The sequence below is a fragment of the Canis aureus genome, chromosome 33 (assembly GCF_053574225.1).
Source record: "Canis aureus isolate CA01 chromosome 33, VMU_Caureus_v.1.0, whole genome shotgun sequence".
In the NCBI taxonomy this organism is placed as follows: domain Eukaryota; kingdom Metazoa; phylum Chordata; class Mammalia; order Carnivora; family Canidae; genus Canis; species Canis aureus.
The window spans coordinates 37730285-37752747 of record NC_135643.1 but is presented as its reverse complement, the minus strand read 5'-3'; the positions used below and the strand labels follow the sequence as shown (position 1 = coordinate 37752747).

The 22463-nt window shown below is 36.0% G+C and overlaps 1 protein-coding gene and 1 long non-coding RNA gene across 21 annotated transcripts in view; one reads left to right on the top strand and one right to left on the bottom strand.

Annotated features, from left to right (window-relative positions):
• The window catches only part of LOC144304014 (bifunctional heparan sulfate N-deacetylase/N-sulfotransferase 3), a 170927-nt gene that overhangs the window by 74490 nt on the left and 73974 nt on the right, over nt 1-22463 (bottom strand). Inside the window, exons 5-7 of one of the 2 annotated variants that reach the window (XM_077882444.1) lie at nt 18748-18933; nt 12986-13114; nt 11186-11269 (exon numbers count right to left, since the gene is read on the bottom strand). In XM_077882444.1, the coding sequence (XP_077738570.1) occupies nt 11186-11269; nt 12986-13114; nt 18748-18933 (399 nt within the window). The remainder of the gene's footprint in view (nt 1-11185; nt 11270-12985; nt 13115-18747; nt 18934-22463) is intronic. The other variant, XM_077882445.1, reaches the window with a different exon arrangement.
• The window catches only part of LOC144304015 (uncharacterized), a 147311-nt gene that overhangs the window by 94489 nt on the left and 30359 nt on the right, over nt 1-22463 (top strand). The window lies entirely within an intron of this gene.

The window sequence follows — 22463 nt, the reverse complement described above, 5'->3', positions numbered from 1 at the left end:
CTGTGACACTTGATGGAGCCCTAAAGCTGTATGATTGCCCTGAGGCCATCCTGATGTGAGGAAATCCCTAGAAGCCCATGGGTACAGATCACATGAAAAAAGCCTGAGACTGATGCCCCGCCAGCTCACAGCTGCTCTAGCTGCCTAGTGTTCTAGTTTCAGTTATCATCTGAGTGCAACCTCAAGAGTCACTTGAGGCCAGAATCACCCAGTCTGGCCCTTCCTGAATTCTAACCTACAAAAACCGTAAGAGATAATAGAAGAATTAATTTTTTTTTGTAAAGACACTGTATTTTGGGTTATTTTGTTATCCAGTAATAACAACTAGAAAAATGACTTTTATTTAAAAAAAAAAAATTCAGGGGACACCTGGGACAGTCAGTGGTTGACAGTCTGCCTTTGGCTCAGGGTGTGATCCTGGGTTTCCCTGCAGGGAGCCCGCTTCTTCCTCTGCCTATGTCTCTGCCTATCTCTCTGTGTGTCTCTCATGAATAAATAAAATCTTTAAAAAAATTAAAAAATTCAGGATCCAGTGAAGACTTAAGCAATCTACAGATTTAATAGTCTCTATCAAAATGCCAACATTTTCCCCAGAACTAGAACAAATAAATAATCCTAAAACTTGATTGAAGCCACAAAAGGCCATAAATAGCCAAACCCATCTTGAAAAACAAAGCCGGAGGTATCACAATTCCAGATTTCAAGTTACACTGCAAAGTTGTAGTAATCAAAACAGTATGGTACTGGCACAAAAATGGACATATAAGTCAGTAGAACAGAATAGAAAACTCAGAAACAAATCCACAATTATATGGTCAATTAGTCTAGGACAAAAGAGAATGAATATGCAATTCAGAAAAGAGTCTCTTCAAAAATGATGTTGGGAAAACTGTACAGCTACATTTAACGGAATGAAACTGGACTACTTTCATACACTATACACAAAAATAAACTCAAAATGGATTAAAGACCTAAATGTGAGACGTGAAACCATAAAAATTCTGGAAGAAAACACAGGCAGTAACCTCTTGGACATTGGCCACAGCAACATTTTTTCTAGATGTCTTCTGAGACATGGGAAACAAAAGCAAAAGTGAACTATTGGGACCATATCAAAATAAAAAGCTTCCACACAACAAAACTAGAGGACAGCCTCCTGAATGGAAGAAGATATTTGCAAATGGCATCTTTGATAAAGGGTTAGTATCAAAAATACATAAAGAACTTACACAACCTAACACCCAAAAAACTAAATAATCCAATTTTTAAAATGGGCAGATGACATGAATAGATATTTTTCCAAAGAAGACATCCAGATGGCTAACAATCATAAAGATGCTCAACATCATTAATCATCAGGATAATGCAAATTAAAACTACTATAGATATCACCTTATACTTATTAGAATGGCTAAAGTTAAAAAGTCAAGAAATAACAAGTATTGGTGAGGATGTGGAGAAAAAGGAACACTTGTATACTATTGGTAGGAATGTAAATTGGTGCAGCCATTGTGGAAAACAGTATGGAGGTTCCTCAAAAAATTAAAAATAGAAGTACCATAAGATTCTATAGTTCCACTATTGGATATTTACCCAAAGAAAGTGAAAACACTAATTTGGAAAGATATATGCATCTCTATATTTATTGCAACATTATTTACAATAGCCAAGATATGGAAGCAACCTAGGTGACCATCAGTTGATGAAAGGATAAGGAAGATGTATATAAATGCAATGGAATATTACACAGCCACAAAAGGATGAGATCATGCCACCTGAAACAGCATGGGTGGTCCTAGAGGATATTAAGCTAAGTGAAGTAAGTTAGGCTAAGAAAGACAAATACCATATGATTCCACTCAGATGTGGGATCTAAATAAGGGAAAAACAGAATTAGATCTATAAGTCAGAGAACAAACTGATGGTTGCCAGAATGCGGGAGGGTTGGGGTTGGGCAAAATAGGTGAAGGGGAGTGGGAGATACAGGTTTCTAGTTATGGAATGCATAAGTCATAGGAATAAAAGGCATAGTATAAGAAATATAGTCAATGATTCTGTAATAGCAGTGTATCAGGACAGATGGTAGTTACAGTTGTGGTGAACATAGCATAATGTCAAACTCGTCAAAATCACTGAATTGTACACTGAAAATAATGTAACATTGTGTGTCAGCTGTACTCAAATAAAAAAAACATTGTCAAGAATACAAAAAAGTATTTTTAAAGGTTTTTATTTTAAACTGTGGTAAAAAAATAACATGAATTCTACCCTGTTACCAAATCTTAAATGAAATTACAATATTGTTAACTACATGCACATTGTTGTAGAGCGGATCTCTAGAACTTTTTCATCTTGCATGATGGGAGCTCTATACTCACTGAACAGCAATTCCTTATGCACCCCCCCCCCAACCCCCAATCCCTGGCAGCCACCATTCTGCTTTCTTTCTAGGAGTCTGACTACCTTAGATACCTCAAACAAGTGGAACCATGAAGTATTTGTCCTTTTGTGATTTATTTCACTTAACATAATGTCGAGTTTCATCTATGTAGCAGCATGTGATGGGATTTCCTTTCTTTTTAAAGAGAATAATATGCCATTGTACTTATATACCACATTTTCTTTATTCATGCATGTGTCAATGGATATTTAAGTTATTTCTACTTCTTGGCCATTGTTAATAATGCTTCCCTGAATGTAGGAAAGCAAATATCTCTTCAAAATCCTGTTTTCAAGTTCTTTTGGACAAATATCCAGAAATAGGATTCCTTGATCATATGACAGTTCTATTTTTAATTTTAGAGGATATACTAGACTACTTTCCATAGCAGCTGCACCATTTTAAATTCTCACATTAGAGACTACTTTACACAGCCACTAGAATGTATGGAAATATCTGTTTTTCTACAACCTTGTTAACATAGTTTATCAATATTTTGAATATTGGTCAATATGGGGGATAAGAAATGGTATCTCAGTATATTTAACCTTGTATTTTTCTTCTCATGAGTGAAACTGTGCATCTTTTTTATAAATGAAATGACTTTCAAAAGAATCTGTCTGGATGCCATGTTGGGAGATCATCCTGCCCAGTAATGCAAACTCTCTTGAGTTAATTCTATGATTAGGTACTTCCCAGGCAACCAGATTTCCCTTCAGATTCAAAGGATAATACATATGTAGGCGTGATAAATTAATCCACTGTCATTTTTTGAAAACTATGTGCCCGAAAGTTTGCAATATATTGTGATTATAAAACAGTTAATAAGGCATGATGTTTTATATCAAGGAATGCACAAACTGTTGGATGAGAAAGATAGCTGATTACAGTGCTGTGGGCATGTTATATTAGGGTTATGCCTGAGTGTTATGAGAATTCAGAGGAGAAACTGGAGAGTTGAGGGATGTCTTCTATGAAAAGATAATATACGAACTCAGATTGGCTGGAAAAAATCAACTTGTACCCAGTAGTGTTCTTTAAGGCACAGAATGAGATAATGGGTCCTATTTAGGGAAGCTATGGGTGGAATGAAAGATGCATATGTGATTATTGAAAGAAGAGACCATAAAAGTGGGTGGGAGCCAGATTTAATTTTTTTCCAAGTAAAGGAATTTTCTGTTTATCCTGAAAGCTATGGGAAACTATCAAAGGATTAAACAAGGAATAATGTAATAATATTAATTTCTTTAATACTTATTTTGAAAAATTTCTTAATATGCATTCCAGTGACTTGATAATTTATCATATTTCTGTTTTTAACTGTGGAAATCAAAAGGACTTAACCATACTTTCTTATGGTATTTTTAATCTCACAGTGGCAAGTAATTATATAACACACTACAAAGTGATTACCACCACCAATCTAGTTACCATCCATCACCATACAGTTGACCCCCTTTGTCATTTCACCCAACCCTGAACCTCTTTTCCTCTGGTAACCGCTAGTCTGTTCTCTGTATCTATGAATATATTTTTATTTTATTTTGTTTATTCATTTGTTTCTTTTTCTTAGATTCCACATATGTGTGAAATCATACAGTATTCATTTTTCCCCATATGACTTATTTCGCTTAGCGTAGTACCCTCCAGATCCACCCATGTTGTCACAAATGGCAAGATTTCATTCTTTCTTATGACCAAGTAGTAATATTCCATTATATAAATGTACCACATCTTCTTTATCCATTCATATATTGCTGGACACTTAGGTTGTTTGATATCTTAGCTATTGTAAATAATGCTGCAGTGAATAAAGGGTGCATGTGTCTTTTCAAACTAGTGTTTTCATAGTCTTCAGATAAATAGCCAGAAGTGAAGTAGCTGGGTCATTGGTAATGTTATTTTTAATTTTTAGAGGAATCTCCATAAATTTTCCATACTGGCTGCATCAATTTATAATCCCACCAACAGTGTATAGGGTTCCCTTTTCTCTACATCCTTTCTAGCAGATGTTATGTCTTGTCCATTTGATAATAGACATTCTAACAGGGGTTAGGTGATATCTCACTGTTGACTGTTGTTTTGATTTGCATTTATCTAATATTAGTAATGTTGAGCATCTTTTCAAGTGCGTGTTAGCCATCTATATGTTTTCTCTGGAGAAATGTAGTTCCTGGGAAGAGTCCCAGCTGTCCTGCCTCTCTGGTGGATGCTTTAAGGTTTGTAAGTGAATCTCCTTTATTTATCATCTGTGTGCTTTTCAAATTGGGTGTTTTGGGCTGGTTTCTGGGTCAAGTGAATCACACAAGCTCTTCAAGAGTGGGGTTTCTATTCTCCACAGTTTTTTAATTTTCCTGAACATAATTCCCATTGATTTTCAAAACCTGCTGTTCATGGGGCTTGTTTCTCCTGTGCAGGATCTAAGGGGTGGAATGCCTGATATGGAGCTTTGATCTGTCACTTCTCAGGGAAAAATTCTGTACCTTCATAGGCTCTGCTCATCCTATTTTTAGGTCCCTTTCAGAAGGAATTATTCTACATGTAGTTGTAGATTTGTTGTGTCCATGGAAGGAGGTGAGTTCAGGATCTTGCTATGCCACCATCTTGAACTCAGCTCCCCAAGGCACTTATTTTTTGTTGTTGTTTGTTTTTTACTCAACATGGAGATGGGTTCCTTTTTCCTAGATAATGGCTGGAAATTTTAAACCATATATTTTTTCAGGACTAGGTAACTGAGTCACACTGAGAGTAATGTGCATCACATTAATCCAATTTAACCAAGAATGCAGAAGCAGCATGTTGGTAGAACCACTGCACTCAGAGTCAAGAAAGCCAGGTTTTCAACAGAATACTACAGGAATGATTTTAAGGCTAAAATTAGGTGACTGAATAGATAAACTCTGTGGTTCTTTCCGGCTTTAATTGTCTACTGTTGCATATCAGGCTAATTGATCATCACTTGTGAAAACCTGCCACTATTAAGGATCAGTTAAAAATTTCCTGGATCATGAATTTCTCTTACTTGCAAGCAGAGAATCTTCCAGAAAGTACTTTTATTAATATCAGTGTTGTTATTATTCACATTTGGATATACCATGAACCAAGCGATGCCCCTAAGACGTAACTATTCTTGCATTAAGTCAATCATTAAAAAAATTTAGTGACCTCTTTTTAGATTCAAGAGATTAATCTAGACACAGTAGGAAGCACAAAAATGAAACACACATAGATCATTCCTATAAGAATGCCTCAGTATATAGAAAAAATATGTAAACTCAAATAATCATATGGTGAGGTAGGTGTTAGGCGACATATGAAACTTACAGATAGAGAACAACTGGAACTGAGTAAATATTAACTCTATCCCTGATAGATCATAAATAATATAGTGTAAATTATGTTTTTAACAGCTGAATGTATTCTGCTGTGGGGAAGCATAATTTGCTTTAGCCGTACCCCATACCTCCTTTTTTGTCAACTAAGTTCATTCATTTATGAAGTATTTTTTTTCAGTGGGAACCATAAGCAAGCAGCACTTTTGAAGCAGAAAAGGAATATATAGTCTGCAGGAGAAGAACGAGACATTCAAAGAAGCAGGATTTGTGTGTTCATATTAAAGCACCAAGGCAAAATCATGATCATAATTCTAATTTTCATGGACCTTAGAATTGCCTTAGACTCAGAAGAACCCTTCAGGTCCCATGGTCCCTGATTGTTCAGCTTTCTGCAGACAACACACCTATTACTGGAGGTAACCTGAGTGAGTCTCTTATCCTTACAACCAGAGGAACTAAACAAAACCACATGTCTTGAGAGAAGAGACAATTAAAACGGTGAAGCACAGTACACAAAAGTGCGTAATTCATCCCCAGCCAACTCATGAAATAGGTTCTACTTACACTTTTAAGAACTATTTTACTAGAATCCAGATTTCCTTTCCTTTTAGATTCATTGTCTTTTTTTTCTCGATTCAGGTCATTAGAAAAGTCAGTTTCGGAATGCCTAGGTGGCTCAGCGGTTGAGCATCTGCCTTCAGCTCAGGGCGTGATCCCACTGTTCCGGGATTGAGTCCCACATCGGGCTCCCTGCATGGAGCCTGCTTTTCCCTCTGCCTATGTCTCTGCCTCTCTCTCTCTCTCTGTGTGTCTCTCATGAATAAATAAATAAAATCTTAAAAAAAAAAGAAAAGTCAGTTTCTCTTTCTCAATATATGTTAAATAAAAATTAGGTACAAGGCATCATGTTTAAGCATTGGGATGGTTTTGGAGATGAAAGACACATTCCCTACTACAAGAAGCAAACAGAGTAATAGCAAACTACAGTCACTGTGTACGGTAGGAAGTACTTCAAGAATCTGCAGAGGATGTTATGGGAACACAAGGCAGGACCTCTAAACCAGATTAGAGGCAGGTTTCTTGAGGAAGGTTATCTTTAAGCTAAGCTTTAAAAGATAAACAGTGGTTGCCTCTATTTTAGACTGCTGTTCAAGTTAGAGTTCTCTGGTCCCTAAGAAAAATATTTATCCTCATTGCTTTTTAAATGTTACTGCAGATTTGAGTTTTCAATTCTGATACCTTGATCATAGGTCCATGATTTCAACAGCAATTTTTGGTGATCTTTGATTACCAATGTATTTCTCCATTTTCTTCCTTTGTAGTATTTCTCAAATATGCCTGATAATAAGAATCAATTAAAGCTCATGATAAATATTCTGGTCCCCCAAACCGTTCTCTGGAGATTCTGATGCATTAAAGTCCAGATTTTTTAAAATCAAGTGTCTCAGGTAATACTCATTATTAGGCATGTTCAGGAATAATTTTTCTACTATCCAAAGTTGTTATTATTATCATTTATTTATTTTTAAATGAAGGGTTTTCTGTTACTATTACAATTTGTTTTTTGCAGGATTAGTAAATAAGAAAGGAAAGAAACAAAATTCCCCATAGGAAAAAAAGTAGTTTCCTCTTAGATGAATTTTATAGATAACTACACATAACTCCTACTCACGTAAATTGTAGTTTTAAAAAATATTTTTTCAGGGGACCTGGGTGGTTCAGTGGTTGAATGTCTGCCTTTGGCTCAGGTAATAATCCTGGGGTCCTGGGATTGAGTCCCACATTGGGTTCCCTGCAGGGAGCCTGCTTCTCCCTATGCCTATGTCTCTGCCTCTCTCAGTCTCTCATGAATAAATAAAATCTTTTTAAAAAACATTTTTCAGTATGTGTTAATTTCTGTATATACAGCTGTCTTGTGTGAATTATGTTTTATTTTCATTGTAATCCACTCATGTGTTATTCCCAGTTTCAGATACTCATTCTTTTCACATCCATGTTTATGATTTTTCTTTAATTAGAGAAACACAATGTAGATTCAGCTTTTAAGGATTTGGGTAGGAGGGTATAGAGAGTCTAGTGGATGGATGCTATGTCAAATTGAGAAACATATAGACAAAAAGTTTAACAGTTTGTTGAAGGAAGTATAATTTTGCTATGCCGTCATGGTTTTGGTCCACTTGAATTTCAAACAAGTGTGGTTAGAGCATGAATCTCATGACTCCTCTGGATTAATGAGTGAAGCAAGCACTGACTTTATTATCAAGCATATTTAAGGAAGACCAAACATCCCACAGATATCAATTGTTAATGATTCAATACCTAGCATCTGTTTATTGAATAAGAGCATAAGTAAAGACTCAGAACAATGTGTAATTACAAATAACACTGGAGCAGGAAGGTGACATCTCTTTCTCAGAGCCATACAAGATAATATGGCTCCCAAAAGAACAATCATGTTTAATCCAGAACTATCCCATTTGTCACAATAGTTAAGTATATTTGCATCTTCTTAAGATAGGTGGAACTGGAAATTCAGGTTAAAATTGACAGTATACTCTTACTAGTTCCTTTCGTATAAATATATATGTCATAGATTTATAGGGTTCTATTTGTTGAGGGCAGTGTAGTCATTATGAATGAGTATTTTTTTGTCATCTTCACAAGTTTCAGTTAATATCTTTCCACATAGTATCTTATAGGTATGCAAAGTAAGTAGACTCTTCTAAAGGATATATAAAGGTACTTTTAGCACTGTGAATTGATTGGGAATATTTGTGTCTGGGTATAATACATGTTTGTGTAGAAGTTTTGTGCTTGTGTGTTTACAGATAATAGTGACTTGGGATGATTTCAGCAGCTCTCTCCTCTGGTATATCCATAAAGTAACTCATTACTCTCCTGAATCAATCAATAAACATTTCAGGATCTATTACTTAGACTGATGGGCTCCAAAACCTGATTCAGTGTACTGACAGAGAACTCTCATTTCTTAGTGGTAGAATGAAATGAACAAAAACCATGAAATCAATGAACAAGAACAGAATGTCATTTAATAGTTTAAAATAGGAAGTTGTAAATTATAGAAGAATTGAAATATTAGAATATGTACAATTAGAGGGGGTCTTCTCCTGGTAGGCAGGATATATGGGAAGTATTTATCAATTGAAAGATCTATAAAATTATAGATCTGCAAATACTGCAAATTACTGTTCTAGTGAGTACAATTTCATATGGCCAACATTATCTTTTCCTATAGGAAAGTGAACTATAATCAAGTCCCTGGGTGAGTTTAGAAACAAACATGCAAAAAAGAAAAGAATTCTTAATTTCTTAGTGCTCCTAGGATCAGATAGCCTGATGGGCCCAACTCCCAACTATACCTAAACTTCAAATCAATATATTAACCAAAATCTCTGTATCCAACCCACCTCAGAGGGGTCTAGGTGTGTGATGTTGGAAATATCATTTGGAAAATGAGGTTTTCTCTCTCCTAGACAGTGCTAATATTGTTTTTATTTGTATTAAATTAATTTGGTTGGTACTTTTTTCTGTAACAATAAAAAATACTTTGGTAACAGCGGAATAATTCAGAGTATTATTCTAGTTACCTTTGCTGTGATATATTCTAGTTTAACTCAGAGATATACTCTGTTGCAACTATCTCATCCCAATACTGGTAAAACTTATTGTAGCACCATAATATTATGTTGACATATGGGCAGAAAACTTTTCAAATATATTAATAAGTCCTGTTTATATTTTCATTTTCAACTCAAGTGTATTTGGATATATTTAAGAAACATACTTATGTTTCTAATACACATATGCCTTTTTGTAGGAAACAACAAACTCATTCAGCATTCTCAGAAAAGGACACATCTAATCAAGGACTCGGATATACTTAAGCTTATAATGGCTATCGTTCAAGCCCACTATAATTAAATTTCACATCTCTCCTGCAGCTAATATCTATTTTGATTCCATCAAGGTTTTCTCATTCTCATTCTGACCTAAAAAAGAGTGCCATCTGCCAAATTAGTAGCATGCCTCACTGCACCTGGACCTCTCTTAATTTTAACATAAGCTTTACCCAAACATGTAATTTTGGGATGGAGAATTCATGGGAAACAGGTCACTCCTCCTTAGTCTGTTCTGTAAGGCAAGCATCACTAACTCATGATAGCAGTCTTCCCTTGGGTGAGACTTGGGCTGAATCTTAGAAGTGAGCTTCTCAACCAGAAATCTCCAGGGCACTATAGTTGCTTCCAAAAATTGAAGTTGGCCTGCCAGATGAAATTAATTTGGATTCCTTCCTTATCTTATGGTGTCTGACAAGGATCTATCAATTTTGAATTCCAGCATTTATCTGAAAGTAATTGTCTACTCAAAGTTTTCTGAATCAGGAAAGCACAAGCTTTCCGGAAAAGTTTTCTTCTCCCCTCTATTTCCTGTGGATCTTCTCAAGACAAACAAAATTGCCAAATATTTTTGATAAAGGCCTGAAAAATAGCAAGATTTGCTAAATATTTAAAGCATTTGCTCAGCTAATTTAGCTCAAATTAGTATCCAAGATTATACAAGCCTTACTACAAGATTTTTATTTAAGAAAATGATTTGGTTTTGAAATAGTGAAAAATACTTCATATAAATCTATTGTACATGATTGATCTAATATTGAATTTCTTCTATGTTAAATGAAACTTATTTCAACTAGAATGTTCTGAAATTATAATACCACTTGGAATTTCTTAGGCACCAAAGCAACTATTGGTTAAAAGAATCAAATAGGGGGCACCTGGGTAGCTTAGTTGGTTAAGCAGTTGATTCTTGATTTTGGCTCAGGTCACGATGTCAGGATCGTGAAATCAAGCCTTGCGTCAGGCTCTGTACTGGGTGTGGATTCTCTCTCTCTCTCACTCTCTCTGTCTCTGCCTTTGGCCACCCCCTCTCTGGCTCGCACTCCGTCTCTCTTAAAAAAAAATCAAATAGATGATTATCTGTTCATAGTCCTATTGCTTCCTGATGAAAGGAAATATAAAACATCAGAATTGTATACTTCACAGATTAAAGGGACTGAAAATTATAGGTGAAAATGTTAACATATTCAGAATATTTTAACTTACTCTTAAGTTCATAATCAAGTATTGGTTTAACTCTTTTACCTGTGTATTACTGGCTGAATTGACCAAAAAAAGAAAAAAGAAGAAAGAGAAGAAGAAAGTCCTAATAGATGATTCCAAGAAGAGAGAGAGAGAAGAAAGTCATAATAGATGATTCCAAAGATGCTTCCATTTGTAAAGAATAGATATGTTAGAAAAATCAGATTATTTTTGATGTATAGATAAGAATTATTTACATTTGGGGGGTATGAAGATTGATAAACTTTTCAAAAGGCAAAATGCTATCCTACCTGAAAGCATCTTGATTTTTGTATACATGTGCTGATTTTGCCCAAAGATGAATTATCCTTACTTCCAATCTCATTTTCTAGAAGCTGAGAAATATAGTCATTAAATACAAGAAGATGATGAAAAATACCTGTAATTTTATTTGTAAGCCTGTAAAATTAGGATCCAGAGTGGGGCTTTTCAAATTTTATTCTTTATTTCTATCTTCTTCAACTGTTATGCTGATAGACTTTTTTCATATTTGGAAAATTACACTTTTTCATCTTGAATATTGCTAATGCCAGGGGCAAACCCATACATCTGATAAATAAACCTAATTTTATATTTTTATGTTAGTGATTTTCAGAAGGAAATAAAATCTCTTCTTTTCTTTAAACATCTTACTTTAATTAGCTTCTCTTTCTCTACACAACTTTATAATACTTGCCTCAGGCAGATATACGTGCAAATGGTTCATTGTGGAGCTGGCACACAAGAAATGAAGGAAGAAGAGTAGAAGCCAATTAAACAGGCTGCTCTGCCCAGCCTGAGACCCAGCAAGACAAGATCTCACAAAACTGTATCCAAAATGACCATATTTGCTTGTCTAATTCCTCTTCCATTTTGCTTATATCTTTACTTTAAAGGAAAGGGAAGAATAGAGTAATAGTGTTAATGGTCACCTAGATGAGAAAACTGGTCCACAGTAGGAATAATTTTACAGGCGAAAAATCTTGTTCTCTGGAAAAATATTTATGTCTTCTGCCCATTTAATTAGATTATTCAATTTTCGGATGTTTTATAAGTTCTTTATATAAAGAAGGCATACAGATGGCTTACAGACACATGAAAAAATGCTCATCAGTAATCAGGGAAATACAAAACAAAACTACAATGAGGTATAACCTCACACCTGTCAGAATGGCTACAGTCAACAAAACAAGAAACAACAGGTGTTGGGTGAGTATGTGGAGAAGAGGGAAATGTCTTGTACTGTTGATGGGATGCAAACTGGTGAAGCCACTCTGGAAAACAGTATGGAGGTTCCTTAAAAAGTTAAAGATAAGACTATCCTGGGGTGCCTGGGTGGCTCTGTTGATTAAGCGTCTGCCTTCAGCTCAGACATGATCCCGGGTACTGAGCCCCACATCGGGCTCCCTGCTTAGTGGGGAGTCTACTTGTCCCTCTGACCCTCCCCCTAAACCGGGCACACTCTCTCTTTCTCCCTCTCTCTCTCTCCAATAAATAAATAAAAATTTAAAAATTGAACTACTCTATGATCCAGCAATTGTACTACTAGGTATTTACCCAAAGAATACAAAAATACTAATTCAAAGGGATACATGCACCCCAGTGTTTATAGCAGCATTATCTACAATAGTCAAATTATGGAAAGAGCCCAAATGCCACCAACTGATGAATGGATAAAGAAGAGGGAATCACTATATTGTTCACCTGAAACTAATATTATGCTGTATGTTAACTGAATTGAAATAAAAACTTAAAACATACTGATTTCCATAAAAGCAAGAATCTCTGAATTCTGAATACTTTTCAATGCAAATGAAGTTCTGGAGCACTTTCTTGGCTTTCTATAAATTACTCATGTCACTGCTACTTGTAGAATGAGTTTGCCACCATCTCTAGATGTGGTTCTGTTTAATTGTTTTCTGTTTTGGAGCTAGACCTTCATTTTTATTTGGCTGAAACTACCCAAACTCTGGCTTTTTTGTCAGAGTAGTTTTCAGCTACCCTGTCATTTTTTTTGGAAGAATCATCTTTTTTTTTTTTTTTTTTTTTTGAGAATAACTCAAAGTACTCACTGGATTGAGAACCACAGTGAAGAAAAGTTCACCTCCTTGGATACTCTTGTCCAGCTCTTTAGGACCTCCTGGATATTCTTTGTAGAAAATTGTATGAGTGAAAAGCCCACAGGTTTGTCTTGGAAGAACCTGAAGGAAGAATAAACAAATAAGGAAAAGTTCCTTCAACCAATTAATTTGTTGAGACTTAGTTTTTTTTCCACATGGAAGTTGATGCATAAGCTAGTGTCATTATTCAACTCTTAACTAAGAATCAGAAAATCCTTCACACTCTGGGAAAGCAAGAATGACATCAGTACAGAGGAATACTGAAGAAAGTTGAAGAAATATTTTAAAACTAAGATAAGACTTTGAATTATTTTTGCCACTTATCTATTTTAAATCTCCAAGTCAGTACTGCTGCTATGAAGCCTAGTATGTTCCAGCATCTTAAGAAACAAGAAAGAAGTGAAAATGAGACTTTAAAAATATTGGAATTGTCTACCCTGTGATTTAGTAGGCAAAAATTTTAAGGATGATACTTTCTGCCAAATTCTACACATGCACTAGAAAAGAAAGTCAATTATTAACATGATTCTTAAGAAATGACATTTTAAATTAGAACAAATATTTGAGATACAAATCATAGTGTATTCTCTAATCTGAAAGGACTACTGCCTTAAATTTTAAGTCTCAAGCCTGCTAGTTCTGAAAGTAAAAAAGATTATGCTTTTGATTATTAATTTTTATAAATGGTCACAAAATGATAAAACATCACTTAGGAAAAAACCTTATTTTCATCTTTTGTATAAGAAAATCATTATTTGGGATCCCTGGGTGGCGTAGCAGTTTGGCGCCTGCCTTTGGCCCAGGGCGCGATCCTGGAGACCCGGGATCGAGTCCCACGTCGGGCTCCCGGTGCATGGAGCCTGCTTCTCCCTCTGCCTGTGTCTCTGCCTCTCTCTCTCTCTCTCTCTGTGACTATCATAAATTAAAATAAAAAAAAAAGAACTGCTTTAAAAAAAAAAGAAAATCATTATTTGCTTCAATTATATACATTTGTGATAAGAATTTTTTTTCAAATTCTTACAGCTTTTCTGGTAAAATAACAGTGCAATTATAAAAGAAAGTGTGAATTGAAGCTGTGCAGAATGGTACAATCTTTAGCTAAATCTTACATAATGACTTCACAATGACCTGTGTTGTTACTATATACCTGAAGAGTAGAAAATTAAATATACTTTGGAAAGCTACAAGTTTACAGAATCTTACATAGACAAATCTTCTGCTTATTGTCTTCAATAAATTGATCTTCATTTTTCTGTCTTTATTCTTAAAGCACATTTGACTCAGTAAGTGCTTTCAAAATATTACCTATGTAGGACTTTTCATGCTTTGCAACCCTCTATAAATATACTAGTTCTTTTTCTTTAGTTTTTGTCTTCAATCTAGTCCTTGAAAGTTTTCTTAGAAAACACTATTCTTAGCTTAATCAGTGTATCATTCATTGCTGTATAAATTAAAACTTTATAGATCTTATTAATTTTTGTAAATTGATCAGTTATCCATGGGAGCTATTCTATCTTGATGAAATAGTTAAAAGAACTTCAATTTATTGCAGAGTATTAGCTCTGGTGATGTTTATGTTTAAATATATTACACATTCTTTTAATGTTATGCACAAAATCAATGGCAAACAAGAACCAAGTGCAAAGATATTCTAACTGAATTAAATATATTCCCTAACAAATCATGAAAGTATCTTTTTCCTGGAAATCAAAGCTTTATACAGATTTATTCATTTTTTTAAAACAAATACATATTCTCAAGTCTATGTTAGTCTATGTGGGGGAACACAAAGATATGTTCTTTCTACTCTTGAAGAACTTAAGGTATATTGGAATAAGGAGAAACACTCTAAAGCTAAATAATGAAATGCCCGCACATGATTAAATGCTAAGTTAGTTTCACATTTTAAAAGTGCATGATTCGGGATCCCTGGGTGGCGCAGCGGTTTAGCGCCTGCCTTTGGCCCAGGGCGCGATCCTGGAGACCCAGGATCGAATCCCACGTCGGGCTCCTGGTGCATGGAGCCTGCTTCTCCCTCTGCCTGTGTCTCTGCCTCTCTCTCTCTCTCTCTCTGTGACTATCATAAATAAATTAAATAAAATAAAAGTGCATGATTCTGGGGCCCCTGAGTGGCTCAGCGGTTGAGCGTCTGCCTCCGGCTTAGGGCGTGATCCTGGGATTTGAGATCGAGTCCCACATTGGGCTCCTTGTGGGGACCAGCTTCTCCCTCTACCTATGTCTCTGCCTCTCTCTGTGTGTCTCTCTCATGAATGAATAAATAAAATCTTTTAAAAAGTGCATGATTCTGAATCACTTTTAAGATTCAGTTTGAATATCTTGCTTGAAAAACTGAAACAAATGAGCTGTTTTTGGGACTTGATTGCCTCACTAATTCCATGCAAAATGGAAGGAGAAGGTAAAAGAAAATTGAGTTTTGTCTATTTCTCAAATTATTTGAGTTTGAACACAGAAAAGAGGAAGTGCAAGAGCTTTACTCTGCAACTCTGGGAAGGATCACACTTACTGAGAGGTAGGGCTACCATAAGCCCTAGGATGATCAACAGACCACCATAGGAGCCTAAGGAGATAGAGTATGACAGGGTCATAGTCCGTTGTCTTGCTTATGATTTCAAGCTCAATGCTACAGGACACTGAACATGTTCCTTAAAACAGGTCTCTTGTGTTAGAGAGGGAATGAGAGAGGTGTTTTTGTTTTTTGTGTTTTTAAAGATATTTTGCTATGGACTGCCCTCCAGAACTGCTTCTGGGAGTGTAACACTATCAAATTCAAATTTTGAGGGCAGCCCGGGTGGCTCAGCGGTTTAGCACCGCCTTCAGCCCAGGGTGTGATCCTGGAGACCTGGGATCGAGTCCCACGTCATGCTCCCTGCATGGAGCCTGCTTCTCCCTCTGCCTATGTCTCTGCCTCTCTCTCTCTCTCTCTCTGTGTGTGTGTGTGTGTCTCATGAAAAAATAAATAAAATCTTTAAAAAAATTCAAACTTTGAGACATTGAGGAAACTATGGAAACCTTGCTGACAATAATTGGGAGATGGGTAAGAAAGCCATAATCAAAAAGAATCTTGACCAATGGGACCTGAAGCCAATATTCTGTATCTAAGACCTAAACCTGGAGCAGCTGTCAACAAATGCTTCTAGGAGCTCCCAGTAAAGGCCACCTATGAGGCTGGCAGCAGGATTAATGGGAATCTTTATCAATGGGCCTCTCCATTAGAAACGGAAAGTAGATAATCAGGATCTGTAGTCTAATTGGTTAGAGGTCTCTGGCTTTCTCCAGAGTCACATTAACAACCAGGGGTTAGGGTAGAGAATCCTGGTTTTTCTTAATTTCTTACTGAATGAAGATCAGATTTGTCCAGGAGATAATACACTAGGACTGGAAACCCCGAGACTCTGGTTAGGGCACAAACACCTTGAACTGTAGCAGGGTTTTGTATTCTTAGTGGAGTTATAAGATGATCTGTTATGAGAAATCACAGGACAGTAGGCCTGCGTTAGCTGCTCAGCTGTTACACACCAAGGCGCTTTTACATTAAATTATAAGATATGGACTTGGTATTGAGGAATAAAAGGAATAAGAATGTGTAGAGAGTGGTTACAAAGTCTTAGGTAGAAAAAATGACAAAGACATGGACACAGCAATACTGTTTTAGAACTTTTTGGCTGTAGTAAATCTGAATTAGGAAAACAGAAGATAGAAAGGTAGATGTAGTCTAAATTGTTTTCAAGTACCTGAAGAGGAAGTTAAGGGATGTGGAGATAATTGGAAGTATCAAAGTTAGGAAGGCCAAAATGAAGGCAATGTTTTAAAAAGAATAAAAGATTGGCACTATCTGTGGGATAGGCTGTAGTGTAGGGGGGCAGATAGAAGCTATAAACAGACAAAGTAGGAACCAGCAGCACAGTTTACACATGAAATCAAGGCAGTGAATAGGCTGTGGGAAACTAAGGGAAATAACAATTTACTGTAAAGGAATTATTCATGGAATGTAGAGACTGGAGGTTGGAGGGCAGGGGCCAGCATGATGTTTGAACTGCAGAACTGAATTAGGAATAGCAGGATCAATAATAGCTGGCTTGAAGGGAAGATAACGAGTTTCACTTGGAATTTGATTTGTGAATATTAAAAAAGTTTCCCTCATCTCATGAAACAAAATGTGGGTGTGAGTTTTTCTTTTCAGTCGCTTCCTAGGGGGGCATATTGGCTCTTGTGGTCTTAACTTGCATCTCTATTTGGATCACTCCAAGCCATGTTCTCGCTCTTTTGCTGCACAGTTATCTGCTGAGCATTTCCCACTTGGAAATTCTCATTCAAGATCCCACAAAGCAAATATAGAGGGTTTCCATGGATTGCTATAAAACTGGAGCCATTGGGACAGTTCCATCAAAGCAGGAAATCAGTTAAAGCCTTTATTATTTGTAAGATTCATGCATTTATAATACAGGTAAACTATGTTTTAAGGAGAAACAAAAAATGAACATATTTCATAGGACATGTCCAAGCAAATTTTTTGGAAGTACAGATGGAAACAGAAACAAAAGAGGACATTTAATAAAGTCCTTAGAGACTTAAGTTCACTATTCTACTAAGACTGCATATGATTTTAAAATGGCAGGAAAGTACTGAATACTCTTATTATAACCCAGGTCTCCTGAAATCTCTCTAGTCAAAAGGCTGGCAGCTTGAGGCATAGCGAGTTTATTTTCAGTAAAGAAGGGCAGAGTGGGATAAAATAGAGCCATTATGTCCCCATCTACCATTTACAACAGCTTTTATTGAGGAAAAAGTCAAGATGGGAGTTGATCCAAGGTAAATGTCATTATCCATTCTGTAATTTTTACAGAATTGGAATACTGTCTGAAAAGAAGCCAGTCACACCTAATTCTAGAGAGTAGACATCTGGTCAAACATAGTTTGACAGAGTTACAGTGCCTCACCATATAGTTTCCTCCTGTGTGGTAGTCCTTCCCAGGATGAGTCTAAATTAGGAAGCCCATTCCTAACTTCATTAGTGCTCTTTGGATTTTCTAGTTTGGGAAGAAAGTAAGATTTCATTCCTCTGGGAGGCCTCACAAAGTATTAGGCAATATCGTATCTTGACAGTATGCATTTGTCATAGGTATAAAAAAAAACAATAAGGAAGCTTTGGAAAGAATTTGACAGTGGATGTAAATGAGTTAATTAACATCGTCTGTTACATTTGTACTCTATATTATGATCTGTTAGTGATTATGCAGAACTCCATATATAGCTTCTTGTAAGTAGCTGAATTGCTTGTTTGCTTGGTCTGACATTGTAAGGAGAACAGTCTGACTTGTAAAAGAGCAGCATGGTTAACATAGAGAGAATTGGTTTTAGTTTTATATACTATATAACTTTTTGAAGAAATGATGGCTTCTATAAATCATCTGCACGTCAGATACATTGTTTCCTTAGTATTTTAACACCAGTTCCTGGTTAATAGTAACAGTGTCAGTAAAAAACAAAACAAAACATTTTATGTTTGAAGAATCATGAAGTGACTTTAATTAAAACATCCTTTGCTGAGATACGAGAAATATACTTCTGCAGCATGAAGCTTTTCCTACAGTTAAGTGTTTGACATTTTGCTTTTCTCTTTTGTTCTTTCTTCAAATGAAGAATGTAAATCTAGAAAAATTAGTTGTACCCTATGCATACCGGAGGAAGCTCACCATGATGTTTTTGTGGATGAAGCCCCTCCGATATCTAGCTGGTTTCAGATGTGGATATTCTTCAGTGCTGGTGATTCTAATATTCCAAACCTTCTTCCAGGCCTCGTAAAGCTGAACATGTACAGGGTAGACGCCCGAATGGTGAGGGGCCACTGCGTAGCCCATGTCGGTAGGAATGCCATGTTCCTAAGACCAAAACAAATGTTAATAAGAATGTGGGAAGATTTATCTTGATCCCATTTTTACCTCAGGATTTTGAAGTGTACTATCGATGCATTTGTTTGAATCCATCATTACTTAATTGTATTGTGAAATTAAGGTGACAAATGTTAAGACCTCTAGGTGTCATGAACACCTATTCTGGTAACTATTTTACTGGTCTTCATATTAATACATTTGTATTTAAGAGGAGGTGGAACAGGACTAATGGTTTTAATGGATAACTTGAGAGAGTCTGAGTTTAGTGCATTTTGTCATAGCCACCTGTTTTTCTGTTCTCACAATTTCAATAAATTAAACGACAAGCACTTGCAACGAATAATACTCAGCACTCCCCACAAAAACAAGACCAACATTTATTAGAGGGATAGAACATATTCCAAGTTCATTAGACCTGCTAACAGGATTTTATTTGCCCGTTGCCCAGATTCTACCAAATTTGCCACATTTCTGCTGGTCCCTCAGTATGTGCCAGTAATAGACTACGTTCCCTGCGTTGGAGGAAGCACACAACTGCAATGAGAAACTGTGTTAAATCTTATAGAGCAATTTTCTTTGAAGTTGGAGTCCTGGTTATTGTACAAATAGAAGGTACTGAAAGAGCCAAATAATCTGAAAATTTGGTTGATTCGATGTCAAGATTTTACATATGAGTCCAGTTAAAAAAACAGTTTTAAAATCACACATATAATACATATGTGCATATAACACACAGTACTATCTTCTATTCAGTTGGTTCTGACCAGGTCAGAAAATTCCAAAAATAAATTTATGTGACATCTGGATATATTTGAGGGGGCTTGGGGAAACCTTGTATAATTGTCATTGTTCTTCTTCATTTGAGTTGGTTCATTAATTCTGATACATAGAGGAATCTTTTGGCATAGAAGGAAATTGCACAGGCGTAAAAGATGAAAAACGTCTTTTATAAAAAGCATACCCATGGCTTCAGCAGTAGAAGCTGCTGAAGCTATTTTTCTCCCCCAAAATAGTGTTTTTATCTGTATTTTTAATTGCTTTATAGTCTTCAAAAGTTCCACCCAAATAGGCCTCCTTTGAATGAGTCATGGTTTTTCTTCATGCCAAAGAACAATTTCACATACAAAGAACCATAGTATCAGGCTGCTAAATGTATTGAATTATAGAAATATGCTCCAAATAGATATGGAAAAAGAAGATAGCTTTGTTTGGCTAGTTTGTATGGCTAACTTTTTTTTTCAACTTACATAATAACAAGAGGTGAAGAAAGTATATGAAGGCCCTGAAAGGAAGAAAATGGATTGCTAGTGGTTTGTTGTTCCTTAAGGATCTGTCTGACTCACAGATGGCATAAAAGGCCCTCAACAATTGATTGAAAGCTGTCTACATAGCCTTATCCCCTATTAGCATTTATCCTCCCCACCCCCAATTTCTGATTCCCTTTGCTGATTCCAATTCCCTTTGCTGATTCCAATTGCTGTACACTGTATGCACTGTCTCCCTCAATTGGAATGCCCAGTTTGTCATTTAAGAGTGAGTTCAGTCAATTGCTGAAAAGGGGAGCTGCCACATTTGTGCCATGAGAAAGAGAATAAGTGATATTAGAGTGGAGTGGTCCATGCCTGTTTCTAAAGGGTGACAATGTTTTGTGGTCTTCATTATATTTGCATCGTTGTAGAAATTGCCATGTTTATTGGAATTACTTAGAATTTCGCTAAAAACTGAGTTGAAATATCTCACTGCATTTCTTTTACTGGCTTTAGAAACCCAAACTAAAGCAGATTTTTTTCAACTAAAAATAATTCACCAATGCATACTTTGTGTTAGAAAAGGTCAGTGAAGAACTCATCTAAATTGGTTTAAAAATAGGGGTGTAGTGATCATGAACTAGATGAAAGAAAATGAATTTCAATCATAGAAATTTAAAGGAAAAGATTAACAATTACAGGTTAACAGTTTCTTGAGAAGCAAGGATGAAATTCACGATGATAGGAAGTGTATTATTAAATTCAAATATCTCCAAATTTCTAAGAAATTATGCTGATAGAAAGCCCAAGATAGTTTTAAATGCCCCTAAGTGGTTGGCTACCTGTTCAGGAACACCATGTAAGAAAGGGATGGGACACTTCCCTTATTTCAGGAATATTCCCAAATATTTGGGGACCAGTATATACACAATTTTTTTTTTATTTCCGATTTTTAACACTGAAGGAATACTGAGGCTTTTTAGTCTCATCTTTCACTTGTGTGTTGGTGTTATGTGTCACAGGGGTGGAAAACTCTACTTTTGGAGTTGGATATATCTGGCCATTTCACTCTCCCCTTTTCTACCTGTGTGGCCTTTGGCAAATGATTTATGACCTCTAAGCCTCATGTCCTGTCCTCTAAAATGCTAGTCATAGAGTACTTATCTTGAAGGTGTTCAGAGGAAATTAAATCATATTATACAAGGAGAGCATTTAGTGCACAATACACATTCAATGTATGTTGTTTATTGTCGTTACTGCCCTGCCTCCATTTTTTTTTTAATAAGCTATGGTCCTACTACTCAACTATAATGTGAAAATTATGAAACCACTGGGCCACATTTTTCTCATTAAAAGAGGAAGGCCCTCTTTTCTGCTTTCACTGTAGATTTTTGGGATTCAGTCTTGTGAGGGTTCTGTGACTTCTGTCTTAATATCTCTTCCTGCTCTTGCTTCCCTCCTGATCTGTCCAAACATCTCCACCAGTGCCATGTGGCTCCAACCTATAAATCACTGAGAGTTAGTGGGAAATCTCTTTTTAAAAGAGCTTTAGATAAAGACAACACAAATTGGCCCCCAAGTTTACATTCTGTACTGGAAAGAACATTGGAAATGTTCTTACATGGAAAAGCTTGTGCTGAGACGTAGGTAGTGTGTTTTGGAAGGCAGACTATCAGGATACAGAGGGTTTAGTCATAATGATTAATTCTTGACTGACTTTTCTCTTCCAAATCTTTTAATGTGAAATTAAGCACATATTATTTTATCATCTGGGGCCAAAGTTCTAAAATACTAGACATTTTAGTTTAAAAAGGTAATTCTCTGTCATTAATCCTGATTGGAAGTCACATCTTAGTTCTAGGAACTGTAATCCGAATCAAGATTTTCCTAGTGTTGGGCATGGACCAAAAGGGACCTAGGAATATGGCTATGTTACTATAAAATGTAAGTCAGATATTTAGAACACAAGTGGGATTAATTAGTCTCACAATTGAACCCTTCATCTCCACCTCTCAGCCCTACCAGATATGCTCTTTCCAGGGTTCCTCCATGTCATTCAATGACACTCTCACCATCAGCCAATGAGTGGCTACGTAGAAAAAGTTAAGTGTTGTTCTTGACACCTGTCTCCTCATTCTGTCCTAAAACCAGGCTGTATTATCATAGCCTATCAGTACTACCTCTAGTATATATCTTACACTTTTCTCCAACTCAGTCATCACCATTACCCTGGTCTAATCTACCATTTTATTCCATGGGCTTCTAGTACAG